Below are 21,913 nucleotides of genomic sequence, written 5' to 3' on the forward strand. Positions count from 1 at the left end.
GAATTAATTGAGATATGTTAATAGTATCCTACCACTATTTTTCATATCTCTAAAAATTTGAATATTGTGAAGTAGATTATTATTTTTGTCATACATTTTTTAAAGTAAATCTCTTGGTATACGGCATCATCCCATGTTGAGAGAAATATTTCAAGCCTTTATTAACATATAAATGTTATGTAAAGGTGGTGTAGTTAATCATGGTGAAAACTGCTGACTTGTCTCCCCCTGTGCTGCTTGACTAAGTATATTGTTTTCCTGTGTGTAAAGTCAAATGAAGTCCTCATTCATCACTGAATGAGGACTTCATTGTAAAAGTTGATGAATAGAGTTTGTATGTCTCCGTTATAGACAATGTGTTGTGGTAAAAGTACAAAGACTCTAGATGGCAGTGGGCAGATATTTTGTGTGACATGACTGCGCTGATATTTGTTATGTACAGGTAAATCTAAAAAACATTTAAATATTGTCAAATGTTCAATATTTTTTGTAGCTCATTTCAGAAAGTCAAAGTCTATATAAGGCACAAATATTCACCACTGCACTATCAAACCAAATAGACACACACCTATATGCATGCCTTTTTATATAACCTTTTCAAAACTGGGGGTCGGTATTAAGCAAATTTGGATTTTTTTTCTGTCCTTACTGATGCTTTGAATTGAGTCAGCCAGGGGTGCATTATTTGGCAGTAGCTGGTAATAGCCAGCCTCAAGCACACCTCCATATGATTTTTTTTTTTTTAAGGCATGCAATCAATATATTGATCACAACATCTATAACACAACATGCCTCGCTTCATGTGCAAAGGGTGCAAACCTTGTGCAAACATGTAAACAATGGGTCTCTCACAGGAGGAATGTGGCTAGCTAGGAATCAGCATGAGCACCATTTCCACCGGCCACTCGATCTGGCCCGCCCATTTTTGCTCCTACCTGCTCGGTTTTACGCTGCGCGGTTTGTGTTTCGACCAGCCTAGAAATGCCTGCAATAGGGAAACACCTCCTGGGGGTGGATTTTGCCCCACCTGTCCCGCATCTTATTTCTGACATTATACCTTTAAAGCTAGGCTCAACGATTTTTCTGGATGTTTTACCTGAGTCCCTTCCTAAATAACTGCGCATGCACAAGACTGTCTTACCTTGCTCTTCCGCTCTTCAGGGGTATTGTGTGAAAAAAATCTCCCAAATCCACTCTGGTCTTATTTCTTTCTACTGAGGTTTTCCTCTTCTTCTCACAAACATGAACGCAGTACGCATCTTGCGACCCTCAGCCATGTTCAAATTATACAGTGAGAGCAGTGGAGCAACAATGAATGGCTAACCGCTAAGCAAACTCGATACATAAACTCTAGCTGTGCGCAAGCACAGGCAGCAAGCCAACACTATAAAGGAAAAAGCACGGACACTGGCGTCAGAATGATCGGCATTTGGGATGACCAACAGATATGGCGATACCCGCGGAACTTGAGGGACAAAGGAGGTTGAGTATATAATGTCTATGGGTGAGAGCAAGTACAAAACTCTGACAAATCTATGCCCTTCGGGCCGAATGGCAAAGATTGGTTAGATTTTGGACGTTTTTACAGGCCTGCAGCTCTCACAGAGAATGCTTTTTTTGACCTCCTTTTTGTGAATACACAATGTATTAACTACTTTCAGGATGTAAGGACGATATTACCCAGTATAACAAACAGTTTTTCTGAATAGGATTGCCAACTATAGTTTTAAAGCTGCGGTTCTCAAATGTTTTCTGTTACCCCCCCCCCCTTTGAAGAAGGAAAAAAAAATCAGGACCCCCGATTCCAGTAACATGAGTCAGAGATGTAACTTTTTGAATCGTGTTCTGTTGTAATGCATTAAAGGATGGTGTCTGCAGCGAGGCAGTGCAAGTGAGTCTCTTTATAACTCGTGTTTTTTCTCTCCTGATCCACAAGCTCCTTTCTTTGGCTCTTTAGCAGAAGCTTTAAATGTTATATATGCTGCATGGTTACTTGTGTTCACTACAAATTCAATTCATTCATGTATTGTTATTCTGCTTTTTAATGCTTATTTACTATATTTTGAGGTGAAATTATAGGTGAAAATATTCTCTGCTTTTATTACAGTTCCTCCTTGGATCCTGGCTTCGTCTAATTGTATCAAAACTGAAAGTCAGATCAACTGTTCCTGTGAAACTATGGGTAACCCATCCATGATACAATGGCTTTTGGATGGACAACCTGTCAACCAATCTGGCAAAGTTACTGTCATCACCGAGCCTCTGAATACCACATATCTGAGGAGTGTCGTCATTTTGAATCAAGCACAGCACAGATATCTTTCCTCCTTGGTCTGCATCAGCTTCAACTCTTTGGGATCAGTGTCTAAACAGTTTCATTTTGAAAACTTTAGTCAAGGTCAGTATATTTCCTAATGATACATTCTGTTAACCATTCATGTACAAAGTGCCTTTGGGTATTTAACACATTTATTACAACAGGGGCTTGAAGAATGTTTCTAAAAATATTTCACAATGAAGTGTAGCCTACCTCAAAACTATTTCTGTTAAAACTTCTGTCACAATCTCCAGATGTGACAAAAGGTCTTTGTTGATTTGTTCTTTATATTCCAGGGATCATGCATTCTTTAGTTTTTCATCCTTTACCATTTCTTCTTCTTCTTCTTCTTCTTTTTCTTCTTGTGAATGTGAATGGTATATTTTTATTTTTTCGGTCCTTTTGCTTAGTCTTGTATATATTGTATATTAAGGTTAAATTAAGATAAAAACAAACTCTGCACCAATATGCTTAAAGTCTGCAAAATTCCTCATTTGTATCAGACACGTTGTGTCAGATTAACATCTGAAACTTTGGTCTTTGATTTTGTTTTTCAGATAAACAGCTGATGTTTGTGTTCATCTCTACAACTGTCATCTTACTTGTTCTAGTGTGGGTCTTGGTGTTCGTCGTCAGGTAGGTTACAGGTCAAGATAAATGTCTTCTAGCTCCCCTTTGTTTTAAGTCAAATTTTACTGTTTTTATTTGTTAGTGGAGCAGCAACAACATAAGTGTAAAGTGTAGATTGAGATGACCACATTGCGTTTTGTCGACATGTAGTCATATGAGAATCCTTAAAATTGGAACACCAGTTGAAAGAGTGATTCTAGCACTGCCATTCTTCTAACAGCAAACTCTGCACATATATGGAATAAATTTGTGACAAATAAATTATTTGACTCTTCAAGTAAAATAATTTAGTAACACAAATAAATGCTAATCCAGGAAACACCATCATATAATGTTTACCTGTATCAACAAATTCTTTACTTGGCTAGTGAAACTTAACTAAAACTACTGAGCAAATTAAGATTAAAGAAACTAAGGAACTATGTACACACAAAAGAACAAATAATAATAGTTGAAAACCATCGCCATAAGAATGATTCAGTGAATTTAGAATTCACTATATATCTAAACTTGAGAACCAAATTCATCTTAAATAATTTGGGATGAGGTTAAATTAGCTTAACTAATTTAGAATAACTTTTGGCATGTGTTCAACCCTTTCAAAATACAGCTCCGTGTTCAATAAAACATTATTTGAGAATATAACATTTTAAAGACTGATTTGCCAAATAAAAATCAATAACTTTTAGGACACTCGATTTTTGATTAATGTAATTATTTCTCTCAAAATAATTACACTTGAATTGGGCGCTGTATGAGGTAGATGAGGTAGGCAGTTATCCTGGGAGTGTATCTGATCACGTGGCTGTTAGCTTGATAGCTTGGGCTTAAGAGACACAAAATACAATAAATTGTCATTAATGTTCCCAATTCATGCTGTCCTAATGCTCGTAGTACTATCGGATGCCTGCGAAGTAAAACAAACACAAGCATTATGTTTAAAAAAAACGTAGTTGTTATGTTTGACATGTTAGTAGCAAGGCTTTTAGCTATATTCGCTGTAATTAGCGAACAGGGGAAAGACACAACCGAAAAAACATAAATGTCCCATCAATGTTGAGAAACCCTCATGAAAATAAAGTTTGTCATAACCTTAAAATACAACCCAAAATACATGACCATAGCTTTGTTTGATCGTTATCGTTCTGTGTCTCGTTCTGTTGACTTTGGGGCACCAGGTTGCGATTAATTATTCAGGGTGAAAGCTTTTGTTTGAGAATTCACGCCTGGGTGAATTCTGCCCGGATCCAGGGGGACTTCTTTAGCGTGGCTGTGCTCGGCAAAGTGGGGACTGCAGTGTGCCGGGTCAGAAGTGTTTTCTGGAAGGACCTCTGCATGGCTTGCAGAGGGAGTAGCTTTTGAATCAGCTGTCTTCTGGCAAAAGTTGGGAAAGATCACAAACAGCCTGTTTTTGTGGCGGTCGCTGCTTTGATATCTGCATTCAGCTTGGTTTCAGCCTTTGCACATGTTGGCACGTCTCCGATGGGAGCTCCATGCAGGCCTGTGGTCACGTCATCCTTCCATTGTAGACCACCTTTGCTGGAGTTGTCCGCAGAAAAGAGAGTGATTGATGGAAAGGCGGAGCAAGGGTTTATAGTGTCATTTTAATATCCTGCTGTGAGTGGCAGTTCCTTAGGTTTCCTACAGTCTCATATTATGACTATCTGATTCTATATTTCTCCTGTCTGATCCCTACAGTATAACATAACATAACTTTACTGTCCATCACATTTCCTGAGATGGAGATTTGTCTTTGATTTGACAATTTTAGTAATCCCACTTCACCCTTCTCAAAAAAGGTCTGTTGTAAACATGAACAGAGTGCAAGAGTTTTTAAACCAGAGCTACAAAAATGTCATTATTTTCATGCAGGTCTGGAAGGGAGAACATAGAGTATTTCTCTGTTCTTGCAGTGCACATATTGGCTTTTTGAGCAAAACATTCATAAGGACAACATTGATCCACAAATGGAAAGAACCAAAAATAATGACGAAAAAAAGAGAAAGGACCCATTTAATAATGAATGTATCTTTCTAGGTTTAAGAAGACACATCATAACCCTGAAATTGATACACTTGCAAGAAAAAAGGTATTTTACTATTTATTTTGATGTTGATTTTTTTAAATAGCTTGCTGTGATCATTGATTATGTTTAATTTTAGGTTTCATGCACAACAGAAGGGGACATTTATGTCAACACCAGCGAGATGATGTACGACACGTAGTTCGATCTGCAACTGGTGGACACGGATAATCATTCACATTCTGCTTGGTGATGTTTTGTGGATGCTTTTGATCAGAGAAACTATCATTAAATGTTATTTATCAGTTGTCATTTAGAAAGTGACATGTTCAGTAGAGGAATGATGAGAGATAATAAACATGTCCACTTGACTGTTCTATAGATTTGTTCTAAGTATGATTTAAAAAAAATGTAAGGTCACTATTGTTACGTTTATGCATTGTCTGTTCATATGCATTGGGAAAAGATGAGGTGAGGCAGTGAGGAACTGTGTCTCCCCTCTGATTGCTCTGGGTTGTATACACTGACTTTCAACAAAGTGTTGTCAGTTGAAAGTTAATAAAAGCTTCAATAGGTCTTGTGGCTGTTTTTCTTGTTATTACAATTCAGGCTGGGACGGCCTTTCTCTGGCCAGGGTGCCTGCCGTGGGCCTGGACCACTCCTCAGTCTGCCCATTCTTCTTTCCTGGGGCTTCCTAGGAGAGGGTGGCTAGCCAGCCACCCCTGCAAGCTACACCTCTGTCTACACCCACTTCTGCCTGGGACATCTGGAGGAGAGGAGGTGGCTGGGGAAGCCAGCCACGCTGACCAGCAATCATGCGGGCCTCACGAGACTCGAATGCCCAATAGCTGCCCAGAACAGCCCTCCTGCAAACTCATCTCCCCATGCTTTAATGAAGTGACAAAGGGGGGAGGAATCCTTTGTTCCGAACGTCCTACGGAGTTTGGAGGTTCACCGGCCAGAATCAGGAGCTAAGTTGCAGTCAAAATTCTGCACAACCAGCCGCTGAAGTAAAAAATGCCGAAACAGCTTTGTTTATTTTGTCAACTGTTGCAGGAAAGCGGACTCAAGACAATGCGGATCTGTCACCTTCCCTCACCAAACAAGCTGAGAGCTCAGACTACTAAAGGGACTTCAGACCAGGCCTCCCCCCCGACCACATTTCGGCTAGCTCATGGCCACATGTCTGCTGCTGCTACCCTTTTCGACAGCGGGGCGAGCAGCCTAAGAACCAACGTTAAGGTGACCAGATTTCTGAAATCAAATCTGGGGACATTTCTAGCTCGTGAATAAAAAAATCAATACATCTCATCAAGATGAAATTGGGAAACTGGGACAGTAATGGTTTCATTTATTTTTTACATATTTATTAATATTTAAACAACAAAAATCAAGTGTAAAAGCTAGGAATGTGCCTCTCCTCACTTTTAGTATATCCTAAGATTAATAAAATGAATATATCGACAGTGTTAATAATAGAAAACAAGAAGTATGTCTATGGGTTGGGGGAAAGTGGTGGGGGTGGGAGTGGATGGGTCAAGGGTGGTTAGCAGGGCTTTCCAATTCTGTGGGGCCCAAAGAGCTCTGCCGCCCCCGGGGAGAGTGATATGAGAAAAAGAACAAAACAGAAAAATAAATACAAACATTTAGCCTATGCCCGTGGCTGAGTTGGCTGAGTTCCCTCATCTCTTCAAAAAAGTGCCACAAATACTCATTCCGTTCACGTCTACATACCTATGAGAAATAGGTTTTTCTGTGTTAACATCAAAAACAAGTAGCGGTCAAGCCTGCAGGTAAAGGTTGATATATGCTTCTTACTGTCACCTGACCACATCAGGGGCCTGTGCATCTCAAAGTAGCAGATTAATTTCTCCCACTAATGAGCTATAAGCACAGCTCCACTACTGCCTGAACTTCAGCAGCTCCTTTGTTTCCTGTCTTTCATTGCTGGACAAGCCGATTAATCCAGGTGTGTCTGGCTGGTTACCGAGGTCAGACACATCTGGATTAATCAGTCTGTCCGGTAATGAGAGGTAGGAAACAAAGGAGCTGCTGAGGTTCAGGAAGAGCTGTGCATAGAGCGCGTTTGTGACAAGAAAATAGGTTGTGGTGATGTGAGGTGAAAAGGTGTTAAACATGTTCAAAAAAGCACAGGCTTGGAAATCCCCTTGACATGAATGCAAGTGATTGTGTGTGTAGTGCAGCATGAGCATGTACAAACTTACATAAAGTGTGTATAACTGCATTATGTGTATGGTAGTAGTTGATGTGCAAGTATATTGTTTACTATAAGGTAATCAGGCATTGTGGCCTGAGAGGTCTGGATAAAATAAGAGGAGAAGAGGATATATTAACTGAAATTTTTAAAACACAAGAAAAAATACAAATAAACTGCCTCTTCATTCTGCCACAGCTAGGGAAGTGCAGTGAAACTCAGAAAGAGGTTATATCCTCAGGCAATTGGGCTACTCAACTCAAACCTGAGTCACTCTGTTTTACATAGCATACTTTGCACACTAAATCACTCAATATGTTACTTTAGCACTCAAATCATGTCAATGCATACATTGTAAATATGTGAAACTGAAATATTAACAGAACAGGGTCTGAGACAGTGGCCCTCGTAATATGGATGAAATAATAATAGAAGACAAGACAAAACGTAGAAAAGAAGTAAAAATGAAAAAAATGTCTGTGGTAAACCTTGTCAAAGGTTTTAACCAAATTTAACCATTGAACAGCTGAAAAAGCTAAACATCAACACAATGTATAAAATCCAAGAATATCTATTATTATCATAATAGATCCATTATCCATCCATCCATCCATTTTCTGACTCACTTATCCATCATGGGGTTGCGAGAGGTGCTGATGCCTATCTCCAGGTTTCAAGGGGCGAGAGGCGGGGTAAACCCTGGACAGGTCGCCAGCTGGTCGCAGGGCATAATATTATTATTATTATTATTATTATTATTATTATTATTATTATTATTATTATTATTATTATTATTATTATTATTATTATTATTATTATTATTATTATTATTATCTCCTACTCCATCATCATTCTCAGATCATGCAGATCTTGTCTCATTCAGCTTTCCTGTTACTGGCTCCTATTTTTGTCATGAGGAACTTTCATATATCCAAACTGAGCTGTAGAAAAGCACACCTAAGCCCGGAAGTCTATGCTCATAAATCACAACCATAAATCAGCAAAAACACTTATAATAACCTGCGTACCAGATTAGCGCCTTACAAGGAGTTTTCAACAACAACACTTATTTCGGATTTTCAGAGGACATCACCATTGAAATTCGTGAGAGCTATTGTTGAAGCAACAATGCCCACATACATGGCAGTTGGATGTTCCAATCCAATACATCAGGTAAAAGTAAAAAAAACATTAGTTTTTTCACCTTTCAAATTCATGATCCACCACAAGCTCTTTTGTTGGATTGTCAACTTGCCATCGTGCTTCTGGCCAGAGAGAAAAAATGTCATCTGTAGCCAACATTTCTAAGAAGAATGTCTTCAACATGACATGAGAACGAGACTTTTCGGTAGGTTTTTCTTTTTTATAATGTAGAATTTGCCGGCACATTTGTTTACCCGACCAGAGCGGCGGAGGGATACGACACACTTCGATACTCACTGTTGCGAAGCCCACTTATTTTATGCGACTTTGGACTTCTTTTATCTAAAGTCGCTTGTAAATTTCATGAGTTGTGGGGTTGTAGTTTTTTGGGCTTGTTTCTGCAATTAAACCTTCCGGAGATATAATCACATTGGTAAAATTGAGCGTCCCTAAAGTAATGATTTTACTGAGAAAATCATTCTATAAAATGTTATTTCCTCAAATAATGTTTTGTTTAACTCAGGATTTGCATTGTGAATGGATTGAAACACATGCCAAATGTTGTTCTAAATTAGTTAAGCTAATTTAAGATCATTCCATGTTCTTTCAGTGAAATCTGCTGTGAACCAGGATTCACTGAATTATTCTGATGATGATCAACCACTTTGATTTGTATTTTGTGTTCTTGCATGTGTATAGTTCCTTAGCTTAGCTTCTTTTTATTTTCATTTTACTTAGTAGTTCTCTGGATGTTCATTGTATGTATGTTATTAAATTTGTGAACTTGAAGAGAAGTTGTAACTCATTTATTCTATGTGTGTGCAGAGTTTGCTGTCAGAAGATCACCAGTGCTTGAATAATCCCTTTCAACTATTGTCCTGATATCAGCTTAAGAGCTGATATTCACCAGACAATACCTAACAGACAGAGTCATTTATTAATTATTAAATAACTTCAACACAGTGTTTAATTGCAAAACACATGAAACCTTCTAATCCCAAATTGGTGGCCACGGTTTTACAGTTTATCAACCCCAAAAGTCTTCCTCTTCTTCCCATAAACTTGTAAGAGAGTTTGCTTCTTGCAACTCTCAGCCATTTTTAAAGTATACGGTGAGAGCAGGAGAACTACAATGAACAGCTAACACCAAAGCTCACTGGGTACATAAACACTAGAAGTGTGAATGCACAGGAAGAGGAAACACACCAGATGGACTCACAACTACATTTACATAAAAGTGACACCTCCTGTTAGAAAATAACATTAATAAAAAAAAAAAAAATTGTTCCATTTACTGAGCTAGTGAGAGATCAAGTAAATATACAGTGATAAATATATATTACCCACTGTAAGTATTGGTTTAAAAGGTTGTCATTTGGAAAACAAGCCTTTTCACCAAATGCTTATTTACTCTTACTTGAGTAAATTCTTGGATGACAAGTTTTTACTTTTACTTGAGTGAAAAAAAAAATAGCCTTAGGACCTGATCTTCAAAGATACCAAAATAGGACTGCTAAATTGTGTGGACAGAAAAAAAAACCTGTTGTATTGAATTTTTAAAGATTGAGTCCCCAGTAGTTAAGAAGTGGAAAACAGAATTGGCCCGCCACATTTAAATGCGTAAATTGTGCACACTACTGGCTGTTTGGAAGATAAGAAAGAAGAAAAAAAGGAATCCCATATTCAACCTCAAACTAACTTCAAAGTGGTTAGTAAAAAGGGGAGCTGATATGTATGATGGTGGTCAGAAATGCATAAAGGTTCCACTCAGCGGCAAGCGCGTGGTCAGACCTAAGACCTGCTTAGCGCCCTCCCCTTCCTCATTCCCCCTTCCATCCTCTCAATGACTCCAGTCAGTCCAACAAGGGGGAAAAAAATTCCCCCAGAGTTTAACCTCTTTACAGCCTGAAGGCTGGATCGAAGTGGTTAATATTCAGCTTTGTTTATTTTCAAGCATGCCACAATGTTTAGGATTAGGTTTGGTATTTTTCGCCTTGGTTTAAGTGCATGAAGATTTATACCATGTCTTACCCCCACCCCCAAACCTGCGTGTCCTGTTCCCCACTAAAATCATTCTACTGTTGTTATTGTAACAGCCCAAATATGTTCATGTGCAGAGAGACTCTCTGTCCTTCTGTCATTGTACCAATGCCTCCTTTCTACCCACAAGGACCGCAGGCATTTATTGCGTGTGAATTTGCACTTTCAGAGGTACTAAATATAGAAGCAAAAACAGCACCATTTCTCAGTTTCCGTTTCTGACTGTTTGCTCTTGGTTTAACAATCAGCTTTGTACACACACATCACTTTGTACTTGTTTATATCCATTAAAATCATGTCCATAGTGATTCTCTGACCGTCTGTCCAAAGAATGTGTTCTGCCTCTCTAGGCTCCAGGGACTCACCATCCAGCTCGGATGAAGAAAATAAGTGGATGAATCCACTCATTGCACATCAATAACTCCCTTGTAGAGGCTGAAAGGTGTAAGAATTTTCCCACCAGCTCTTCATGAAACAATTTTGAGAGAAACCCAACAAGTTTTACAGAAGCTGCAAAACAACTGATAGATGACATTGTTCAATGTGTAAAGGTTTTGACCTTAACACACACTGCAAAAACGGATCTAAAAGTAAGTAAAAATGTTCTTAAAATTTGTGTTTTTGTCCTAGATTTGAGCAGGTAAATAAGATTATTTGCCAATGGAATGAGTATTTTTACCCCTAAAATAAGAAAATTAGATATACTGCACTTGAAATAAGATGATGGAGATGAATTGTTCCTATTTTAAGTGCAAAAATCCTATTCTATTGGCAGATCATCTTATTTACCTGCTCAACTCAAGGAAAAATACACTCATTTCAGAACATTTTACTTATTTCAAGTTCCGTTTTTTGCACTGCATAAACCTCTCTCTGTCTATAAAGCTTTAACTTCCAGCCATTTGGAAGAGAATAACTCTCTGCTGAACATGAAGTAGCCATTAACAAAGCTTTTAATCCTCATGTAAAAGGCTGCCAAAACCCCTGTAACTTTCTTTTTTTTTAAGAAAATTGGCTTATGTCCCAGTCCAAGTCAATTTCCTATGTCTGAAATGACAGAATAAATATGACTGATGATTGGAGTATTATGTGATCAGTAGTCAGTCTATATCCACGTAATTGTAACAAATTAATCATAGGTCACTTATTGAAACCTTTGCTTACAAAGTTAACAAATAGCTGATGGTAGATGCAGCTGAAAATAACATGGAAATTTCACAACTGTTCTTGGTGATATGATTTAATTTTGTACTTGTCAGGTTTGAGGTTTCTCTTTGTTGAAGCAGTTCCGGATGCTTCTAAATTTACAGTGAACCCACTTCAATGCAAAACGACTTCTCCACTGAGCATTGGAGCCCATACACGGTTTGGTAGTGGACAGAATCTTTAACAAGAAGTACAACTTAAGCCAGAACGAAAACGAAAAAAACTGTGGAAGTTCTGTTAAGAGGTGAGCAATTTCCAATTATGAATATTAAAACTTTTAAGGTATTTTTGGAGATTATTATGGTAAATACAAATCTGTAACAAAGGTGACCAATGGAGAATAAAAAGAAAACTGCAGTCAAATTATTGCATGAATGTTTGTTTCCTTATAATTTCAATAACCTTTTTTATCTTACTGAATAAAAGTAAGAGGATATATTTTTCAATTTTTTTTAAATTTTATATTAGATTATATTACATGATCTAATGAGATATAATTTATTAAAGATTGCCTAGATGCTCTGTAAAATTGTAGTACATTTGTTTCAAATTAAGCCACTTTTATCTTTGACAGCTGATTTGCCCACCAAAATAGGTCTTGAGGATACCACAGGATAATATTGTACATTTGTGAAAAGAATAAACATATTTACAAAAATACACATATTTGAGCAAACACTTTTCATATTAATCTTTCACTATTAAAGAAAATAATTATCCTGATCATAGAAAATGTTTCCTTGGCTGATTGTAGAGTTTGCTCAACATTCATCTAACAAGGATGCCAAGACTTCCGATTGTCCTCCTCATCGCCTCTTTACTGCAGGGTGAGTTTTTACAAATAAAATGTACACATTCTTAAATATGTACTACTGTGAACATAAATGGGTAAATTTGAAGTTTTCCAGATTCCACTCCTTGTAAAGCAATCCACAAAGAATAGTAATAGTAATCATTGAAACATACATTACAACGGAATTTGTTCTCTGCTTTTTAACCCATCACCCTTGGGGAGCAGTAGGCTGCCATGTGCGGGGCCCGGGAAGCGTTGTGGGGTTAAAGGTCTTGCTCAAGGACCCAGAGTGCAGATCGAACCGGGTACTTGCATCCTTCTCTGAGTGCAAGCACGCTGCTCTAACCACTAGGCCAACCCTCCCTATACACCGAGACGCAGCTCGGTAGGCAATTTAAACCACAAATGTTTCTTTCGGACCGTGCGTAAATTTTTATTTGAGTACTGCAATGTCTGTGCCAAGCAAATTGACACTGTTATTGATATTACATAGATTTAAAGAAATCCTAAGACTAAAACTAGCTCTAGTCCTTTTAGGATAAATCTTAGAATTTCCCAATTTCTATGATTAAAAAAAAAAAAAAAGATTTTATCTCAGTAAGAGAAAAGTTATGCACAAAACATCTTATGCCTTAAGAGAGTTCCTAAAAAAACAAAACATTCAGTGAAGGCTTAGATAACATGTAAATTCAACAGAAACAGGTCCACCCCCTTAGTAATGGGCAGTCGTTAAAGTCATTAAGGCAGCAGACTGAACCGAAACTGGTCCACTCCTCTGTAACGGGGAGTCGTTAGGGTCGTTATTGGCCTGGCTTGCAGGAACAATGTTTTGATCACCCATATGGGGGTGAGAATTGAGGTGATGATTGGCCGGAATTAATCCTGTAGTTGTATTATAAGTTTTTGAGAGTTGGAATCAAAGGCCCCCCTCCTCTGTTTAAGGTTGTTTTTTTCTCTCTTAACGTAGATGGCTTCCTTAACACTTCCTTTACAGAGGAGTGGACCAGTTTCGGTTCAATCTGCTGCCTTAATGACTCTCAAAACTTACAATACAGCTATAGGATTAATTCCAGCCAATCATCATCTCAATTCTCACCCTCATTCCGGTGATCAAAACATTGTTCCTGTCTATAACATTGTTCCTTTCCTAGTCTATATTTAGGAAAGTAACCAAAAGTGTTTCAGGGGGTCGATTCGGAAAGTATGGAAAAACTTTTTTAACAACATAACTGGCCTGAAAAATGACGAAAGAGATATGAATTGGGCAAGTGGAATTTAGACGAGAGTTCAGCAAAGAATGAAAACACATTGTTGCTATAAAGGTCCTTTACAGTTCTGCTCCCTTTGTCGTGCCATAAGCTGAAGACTAAATCAGTAACTGAGGGCATAAAGTTGAAATTCTTTACTAAAGGCATATGGCCCATGCAGGCCAAGCTGTTTCCTGAATTGGCTCCAGATAGCTAATGTCCCTCTCACTATTGGATTATCCTCTGCCAGAGAGAAGCGAAGAGGGAGCTGAGAGCAACGCAGAGAGTACAATAAATGACGGCAAGACACTTTCTCAATTTGCACCCTTGCAGGTAGTAGCTACCCAGTAGTAATGTCAAAAGTTGAGTAGAGCAAGATCATCCTCAAATTTTGGGGACTGTAGCACTGATATACAAAGTCTGACCATTTGTTTGAGATAAAAGCACTGCAAGATATTTTTGTCCAATTTATAAAAAAAATGCCTTTGCAATTAATATAGGAACATGTGGGAAAATATACAGAAATTTGGGGAAGACAACCACTTTGACCAGGTTCACCCATCCTACCAGTGACAATAGTAATAGAGACCACCGGTCAAAATCTTTGACCATACTCTCTAATAACAGTGAAAATGTCTTAATCATGATTTTGGTCATAGAGGAGCCGATAAAGTTTCCTAAATAGCGGAACCCTGTGCCTGCCCATTTAAGAGGTGAAGCACATACACTTATTTAACAATCATACAGTTCATAATATGTAGCTAAGACAAACTTTATCATCCCAATGGAAGGGATTTAATTTGTTTCAGTAGCCCAACTGGTTAAAGGTGCGGCTCTAGTAAAGTAATGTTATTTAGGGATAATAAATAATTGGATAAATATTCAATACTCGTGAATAAAAAGTGGAGAAATGTCAAAAATAATATTGTATGTAGGAATTGTCATATTATTTACAGAAAATGCTCTCAATAATAAACATATTACAAGAAATGGAAAATGTTGCAGATAAAATATATACATACACAATCTAGGCAACATAAAAGGTGAAAAAGTATTTCCTGTATTGTACATGATAATGTCAGTACCTTAAATGGTCATGCAGAAGTTTGCTTGTGTGATCTCCTCCCAGGCTTTTGATTGCTGCTCACAGCACTTCTGACTTTTTAGGCTGGTTGCGTAAAACAGAGAAAAAAGATATGTAAAGAAAAATATGCATTGATCAGATGGGCAATTAATGCGCTTCAAAGTCCACCTTGATCCCAGGATCAATTTACCTTTCAACACTCCTATGTGAGGCGGTGTTCCTCTGTCCATTTCAGAGTTTTTTGGGGTTCTTTGCACCTTTTTTCCTCCATTTGATTTCAAAGTATGGCTGCTTTACACAAGCAAGCAATCACAATAAAATGTTGGCAGATGAGTGAACATTAATATCAGATAGATGAAAAATTAAAATGACCAGTATAGCGAGCTAGCGTAACAAGCAAATCAAAATGAGGATGTAAATGAGGTGCATTCAGACATTTTGATGCTGTGTGACAATCAATTAATAAATTTCATCATCATGTCACAGATTTCTTAATCCAATCTAATTGGCTAATTTCTCTCCGTTTACTAGGAGTGCATTTGTATGTGTTTTTCCTTGTACTATAAACTAATGACAGCTCTTAAACGGTAGCTTCACACTTAGCAACTGGGTCAACCACACCTCCTCACTAAGATAAAAGTAATTGCTCTCAGCCACTATCTGAATCACTCATGAGCCAGGACTCCGAGGTACAAACTTTTAGGCTAAAATAAAAGACTCTGAAAATCTTTGTGTAAACTGGAACTGATTATCTGAAGGATGTTTACCTTCATGTTTAATCTGACACACAAGGCTGCGGTCACACCCTCAACTAATTTCACTAATGCTTCACACTATGTTCTTGAAACATTACAAAGCTGTTTGTTTGATCAATGTTACTATTTTAACATGTTGTCTACTACAAATACATTGACCATATATAATAAAATAATAGAAAATGTATGAATTTACAAATTAACTAGTTACATAATTAAACATTGAGGGAACACAAGTATTCAAGATCAGGACACTGTGTGTGACAGCCTTTTAAATAAAACATAAACAACTAAATTTCTTGTCAGTACAACAAGCTCAGCAGATTACTGCAACGGTGTTTTCACAGGTCTGCCTAAAAAGTGGATCAGACAGTTGCAGCTGATCCAGAACGCTGCTGCCCGCGTCCTCACTAAGACTAAGAAAGTAGAGAACATCACCCCAGTTCTAAAGTCCTTCCACTGGCTCCCTGTATCTCAGAGAATAGACTTTAAAAATTGTTAGTCTATAAATCCCTGAATGTCTTAGCACCTAAATACATCACAGACTTGTTATCGGTGTATCAACCATCCAGACCACTCAGGTCTTCTGGCTCCAGCCTACTCTGCAAACCTAGAACCAGAACTAAACAAGGAGAAGCAACATTTAGTTCCTATGCTCCACTTATCTGGAACACACTTCCAGACAGAAAACTGTAAAAGTGCGGAAAACCTGAGTTCTTTTAAATCAAGATTAAAAACACATTTGTTTAGGACTGTTTTTGACTGTTCTAGTTAAACTGTTCTACTGAAACAGCATTAGTTCAACTTTTTTAGTCCAACTGTTTCTTTTTTGTTTTTACATTTTATTCCTACTTGCTTACATTCTGTTTTATTTTCCTGTATTTTAATCATGTGAAGCACTTTGCATTGTCTCTGTACTGAATTGTGCTATATAAATACACTTGCCTTTCCTTTCCTTGCCTTGCCTTGCCTTATTAGAGGGCCCGGTACTCCATACTCCCGAGGGACACGGTCGAATGACGCAGATATGAAATCTTATTTTTATTTTCTTATCATGGTAACTGTTCACAACACAGCTTCATTCTCTCATAATTTCTGTTTCATTTTGCAGGCAACAACTGTGACAAGTTTGAGGTTTATCTGCCACAGACTGTACAAGTTATGACAGGATCCTGTGTGGTAGTCCCCTGCTCCTTTAACATAGAGAGGAAATATGATCCTGACTTAAATGATAAATGTGTAGCTAAATGGGTTTTCGATTCAAATATGGATCCACAACTAACTGAAACAAATCCAGTGACAGGAGACTTGACAAAGAAAAACTGCACCACAACCTTCAGCAACATGCAGCCTCGTCACAACAAAGCTTATAACTTCAGAGTGGATTGTAACAATGCTCTGAAGTGGACTTATCAGTCTCCAACAGTAAGATTTGAGGTCAAAGGTAGGTTTATTTTCCACTTGAAGAACTTTGATGGGTCAATTAAGGCAGCTCACTTTATATTTATTGCATTTCACTGATCATAAGACAAAGCTAAAGAATGACTGATCCTTTAATGAACACTAACTCTGAACCTTCCTCCCAGATAATTTTCCCTCACCAACTCTGACTCCCTCCCCACTGAGGGTGAAGGAGGGAGACTCAGTGAGTCTGACCTGCTCTGCTCTGGCTCCCTGTCTGCCTCATCCTCCAACTCTGACATGGACCTTCACACAAGGGATCCTTCAGGAGAGAATGCAGGAGAATCAGGACAAAACTCTAGTTAAGACCTCTGTTCTGAACTTCACTGCTTCCCCCCTACATGATGGACAGAAAATATCCTGCATTGCTCTCTATAAGAAACAAGACGGAAGTTCTGATGCACTTCTTACCACAAGTTTAATGGCAGAGGTTTTATGTAAGTTAATTTGTCTTCTCATAAAACTTTAAAGTTTCTTAAATGCCTATGTTTAAATTATCCATTCAGAGAAAACTCATTTGAGCTTTAACAGACAATACTCTTTGCTAACACTTATAAATCCCCTGCTCTTAATCATACTTTTTTAATCTGCTAAACACTCTTTGCTATATTCAAATAATTTGCATGCTGAATATTTTTAGGTCACAGAGCTGCCACCCTACAGAGGCTATGTTCTAATCCTGTCTTGTTTTATCAAATCTGAGATGATCTGATTTTGGCACAAACCCTTACAAGGTTATTATAGTTTAGTAGTAGAGTTCAGTCAAACTGTTGAGAAGATCAACTCATAAACATTAATGACACACCTAGGTCTGGAAATAAAGTGTACATTTTTTATTGCTTTCCTAAAGTACCAAGACAGAGATATGTGATTTTATCAAAGTTAGAATTTTTTTCTTTTCAATAGAAGGAGAACAGCAGGGATACACTCCCTAGAAAATGTCTGGTCTGATCTATCCTCCATTCTGTTCCACTAGACAAAACTAATCAGTCCCCTAAGGCAGGGTTCCACTGGTTTATATATATATATATATCTATCTATATATATATATATATATATATATATATATATATATATATATATATATATATATATATATATATATATATATATATTATATGCTTATATTGGCCACAGCTTAGCTCACTTTCAAGTGTTTCAGGAGCAGTTTTACTTTCAGGACCAGCCCAGGTTCCTGCAGCTCTGCTCAAGAACAAGTTCAAACTGCGCTGACTCGAGAGGAGTTTTGTGTGAACACCTCTCTTTTCAGTGACTGGCTGCGGGGCGAGGAGAAATTAGGTTTTCTCGGAGGAAGTCTAGAAAAACTGAAGAGCGATGACATTAATATTAAGGAACACTACGAAGAGAGTGGCTCAAACCAAAATATTATTTTATTATTCTCAAACCGTGAACCATGCCAAGGGGTAAAAAAGAAAAAAGGGCACTTTATACCCAGATGCGCTGTATCAGATCCATGGATTTTTCTAAGCTTTCTCTCATTTCACACTGGAAGCTGTTATGTTTTGTCTCTATAGTGTCCATCCATCCACCTCTTGTAGTACAAGGCGGCAGCTGTCTGCCTTTCCCTGCTGCCGGCCTCTTTTTCTATATTCACTCTCCCTCCTCTGACAACATTAGCCCGCAGCCTGGTAGTAAGCACGCGATCACACCAATAAAAATAATATCACTGCTGTTAAAATCTTTTTTTAGTAACATTTTCTCCTTGCTCTTGCCATGGCTGAGAGAAAAGATCTCATATAAAGGTGTGAATATTAACTCTGTGACTGAAAACAGTCGTAAGAAGGACCGGTCTCTCCCTGGCACCGGCAGGCGCTGTAGGGACCTCAGGCTCAGGCTGGCGCTCTCACCGGTGCCCACAGCCTGTGAGTCCCGCAAAATCAAACCGATAAAAATAATCTAACTGTGGTTAAAATCTTTTAATTAACGCTCCAGGAAGATCGAACTCGGCTGAGAGGCCTGAAACTTGCTGGCTAAACAGCTTCGCCTCTCCTCTTCTTTTGTTCTCCCTCACTCTCCAACATAGTTTCAAAGGAGGTAGAGTTCAGACAGGCTCTGCCTTATTTTATTATTAGATTTGTGATCCAGATATTTATCTTGCTAGATTACTCCTTAAAAATATCCAAGATCTTGTATTTATAGTTAAGATTTTTTCCATTTATAATGGTACATATTTATCATATACCATTTCTCACAGATTTCTTTATAGTGTCAACAGGGGGTGGGGGACTGAGTGGGCAGTACTAAAGCAATGACTGGGAGGCGTTTCCCCCTTCCAGGCCTTTCTAGGCCTGTGGAATCACCAAACCCGGCGGTGAAGTGCCATGTAGGGTGGGCAAAAATAAGTGGGCCAGCGAAACTACGCCGTTATATACCAATGTTATCTTTTGCGTCACATCACATCACAGTTTCTCATCTGGTGAAACGTTTCACTGTCCCAATAACAGAAAAACAATAACAATGTATATAATAAACCCTGTAGCTTCAATTGAGAATCAAATACTTTATTTTTCCTTTAAAAAGGCTTTGATTGAAATCCTGCCATGCAGCAGTGTCTTTCTAACATTTTTTTTATTTCAGTATTATGTTGATTTCACTATCAATATGGAAACCAACTAATTATTTTTGCTGCTTTAACGAGTTTCAATAATAGTTTTTTTTCTTCTTCAGATTCCCCTAAAAACACAGATGTTTCAGTCAGTCCCCCTGGCCCAGTTCTAGAGAACAGTGAAGTGACTCTGACTTGCAGCAGTAATGCCAACCCAGCAGTGAAGAATTACACCTGGTACAGAGTTGATGGAGGACATGAAACTGTCTTTGGGACTGGACGGATTTTAAATGTTAAAGTATCAACAGACAGAAAGATTATTTTCTGCAAGGCTGAAAATTATCTTGGAGAAGGACGTTCCCACCTCAAGCACATTAGTGTTCAAGGGATGTATCTTGAAAGAAAACCTGTTGTCTCAATATGTTGTAGTGATCTCTCTCTCTCTCTCAATATATATATATATATATATATATATATATATATATATATATATATATATATATATATATATAGTCTTTGTTGTTACTTGTCATTACAGTCCCTTCAAAGATCCTGCCCTCATCTAACTGCACTAAAACTACAAGTCAGGTCAACTGTTCCTGTGAAACGGTGGGAAACCCGTCTCCAACGATGCTTTGGTATTTGAATGGCCGACCTGTTAATCAATCTAGCCAGGTGGTGGTCACAGATGAGTCTCTAAATAGCTCATATATGAGGAGCATCCTTACAGTGAATGAACCACAGGGCAGGGATCTGTCCACTTTGCTCTGCTTCAGCTCCAACTCTTGGGGATCAGCCAGTAAAAGGTTTTGTGTCAGCTGCCTTGAGAGCTCAAGAGAAGATCAAGGTCTGTCTTTTGTCTCTGTAAACATATGGAACAAAAAGTATGCTGCAGCAGCTTAATTCTTCTATTCTTTGATCTTCTATTTGTATTGTAGGTCAAATCCCAAAGCCAGTCTTCATTGCCACAGTTACTGCTCTTATACTCATAGTATGTGCCTTGCTGTTTGTTGTCTGGTAGGTGAAGCCACTCAGAAAATGATTCATAAAATATTTTAGTGTAGTATTTTTCAGCTTCTTTTAAAGTATAATGCCATTTTATCTCTTCATGTCAGGCTTTTTCTGTAGCCTTCTTCTATTGACTAATGAAAGAAAAAGAGCAAGATTAGACATTCTGTATATTTTCCAGGTTTCAGAAGAATAAACTCAAAAGGACCACAGGTGATTCTGGCACAGTTGCTCCAGGTCAACATGTGATGAAAAATATAAATGAGGTACATTGACTCAGGCTTTGTTCAGAATCTTTTATTTTTATTTTTGAAATACCTGGTGTTCAAGTGTTCCCCTAAATCTTAGGTGCCAAACCCATATGAGGATGCCATTTATGCCAACTGTGTGGAATTGGTCAGGCAGTGATCCCCCAACCTTCAAATCGAAATGAAGTAAACTGCACCAGCTCTATGATCACTGGCAATGCAGAAGAAACAAGTAAAAGATCAGAAAGGAAAAGTGAAGATATGGATTATGCCAGTGTGAATTGATCAAAGAAGCGCAAATCAAAGAAGAGAGAGAATGATGTAAAGATACATCCCTCTGGTGATTGCTATTTAGTTCACGTTAGAATGTTTTTTTTTTTCTTTTTGTGAGCTCTGCAATAAAATTTGGAAGACTGTGTGCAGATGTTAAGATTAGAATTGGGAAAAAAGGAATGATGGCGTCAACATGCTCAGGTTGAATTCCAGGGCAAGTGAGTCTGGTACCAGCAATAAAAATACTTGAAACATGCTCTTTTAAGGCTAGGGAAGCTGAAATGAACAAGATCACAATGTTTTTCATTAAATAAACACACTAATTGTTTCCCTATTCAGATTAACCAATCTTTTTTGTACCCGTGTTTTCTTTTGTTATTACAGCATGTATTTACTAAATTAGAAATAGACAGAATATTTTTGCAGCCTATATTTACAGCTATTTATTTTTGCCATCTGTGAGCTTCTCATTTATTAACAAACATAACCTGCCCTGTAAGATTTGGCTATTTTTTTAAACAAGTATTCTATGAAAATTGAAATAAATAAAGAAAAAAATCATAGAAACGCTGCCTGTTTAGAATTCTTCATTACAGGACTCTCCACATTTCACTGATCCTGGCAGTTATAGACCCATTGCTTTATTAAATTACAACCTAAAAATAATAAAAGTCTTAGCAACCAGATTAGGTGAAAGTGTAGGAAGTAATATATACTTTGATAAAACAGGTTTTATTTCGAGCAGAGATTATTTTTGTTTTGTAAAAATCGTTTTAACATTATATATATACAGATCACAAAAAGGCTACTGGTGCTGCCATACTATCTCTAGATGCTCACAGACCTTTGACACAATAGAGAGGCCAAACCTTTTCGCAACACTTCAAAAGTATGGTTTCAGTAT

At 37.8% G+C, this 21,913-nt stretch overlaps 2 protein-coding genes across 2 annotated transcripts in view; both read left to right on the forward strand.

The window, feature by feature from the left end:
• The window catches only part of LOC105917749, an 8,019-nt gene extending 1,822 nt beyond the window's left edge, over positions 1-6,197 (forward strand). The window contains exons 4-7 of the mRNA XM_021310668.2: positions 2,108-2,398; positions 2,875-2,953; positions 4,985-5,036; positions 5,110-6,197. Coding sequence (XP_021166343.2) covers positions 2,108-2,398; positions 2,875-2,953; positions 4,985-5,036; positions 5,110-5,172 — 485 coding nt within the window. The 3' untranslated portion in view covers positions 5,173-6,197. The remainder of the gene's footprint in view (positions 1-2,107; positions 2,399-2,874; positions 2,954-4,984; positions 5,037-5,109) is intronic.
• Positions 6,198-11,734: 5,537 nt separating this feature from the next.
• Positions 11,735-21,519, forward strand: LOC110366906 (B-cell receptor CD22). The gene is made up of 9 exons (XM_036135234.1): positions 11,735-11,818; positions 12,329-12,401; positions 16,565-16,897; positions 17,040-17,351; positions 19,603-19,866; positions 20,019-20,327; positions 20,419-20,497; positions 20,670-20,754; positions 20,837-21,519. Exons 2-9 carry the CDS (start codon positions 12,356-12,358, stop codon positions 20,894-20,896), a joined length of 1,488 nt encoding a protein of 495 aa, XP_035991127.1. The 5' UTR covers positions 11,735-11,818; positions 12,329-12,355; the 3' UTR covers positions 20,897-21,519.
• The last annotated feature ends 394 nt before the right edge of the window (positions 21,520-21,913 follow it).

This window comes from Fundulus heteroclitus, chromosome 3 (genome assembly GCF_011125445.2).
Source record: "Fundulus heteroclitus isolate FHET01 chromosome 3, MU-UCD_Fhet_4.1, whole genome shotgun sequence".
Taxonomy (NCBI): Eukaryota; Metazoa; Chordata; class Actinopteri; order Cyprinodontiformes; family Fundulidae; genus Fundulus; species Fundulus heteroclitus.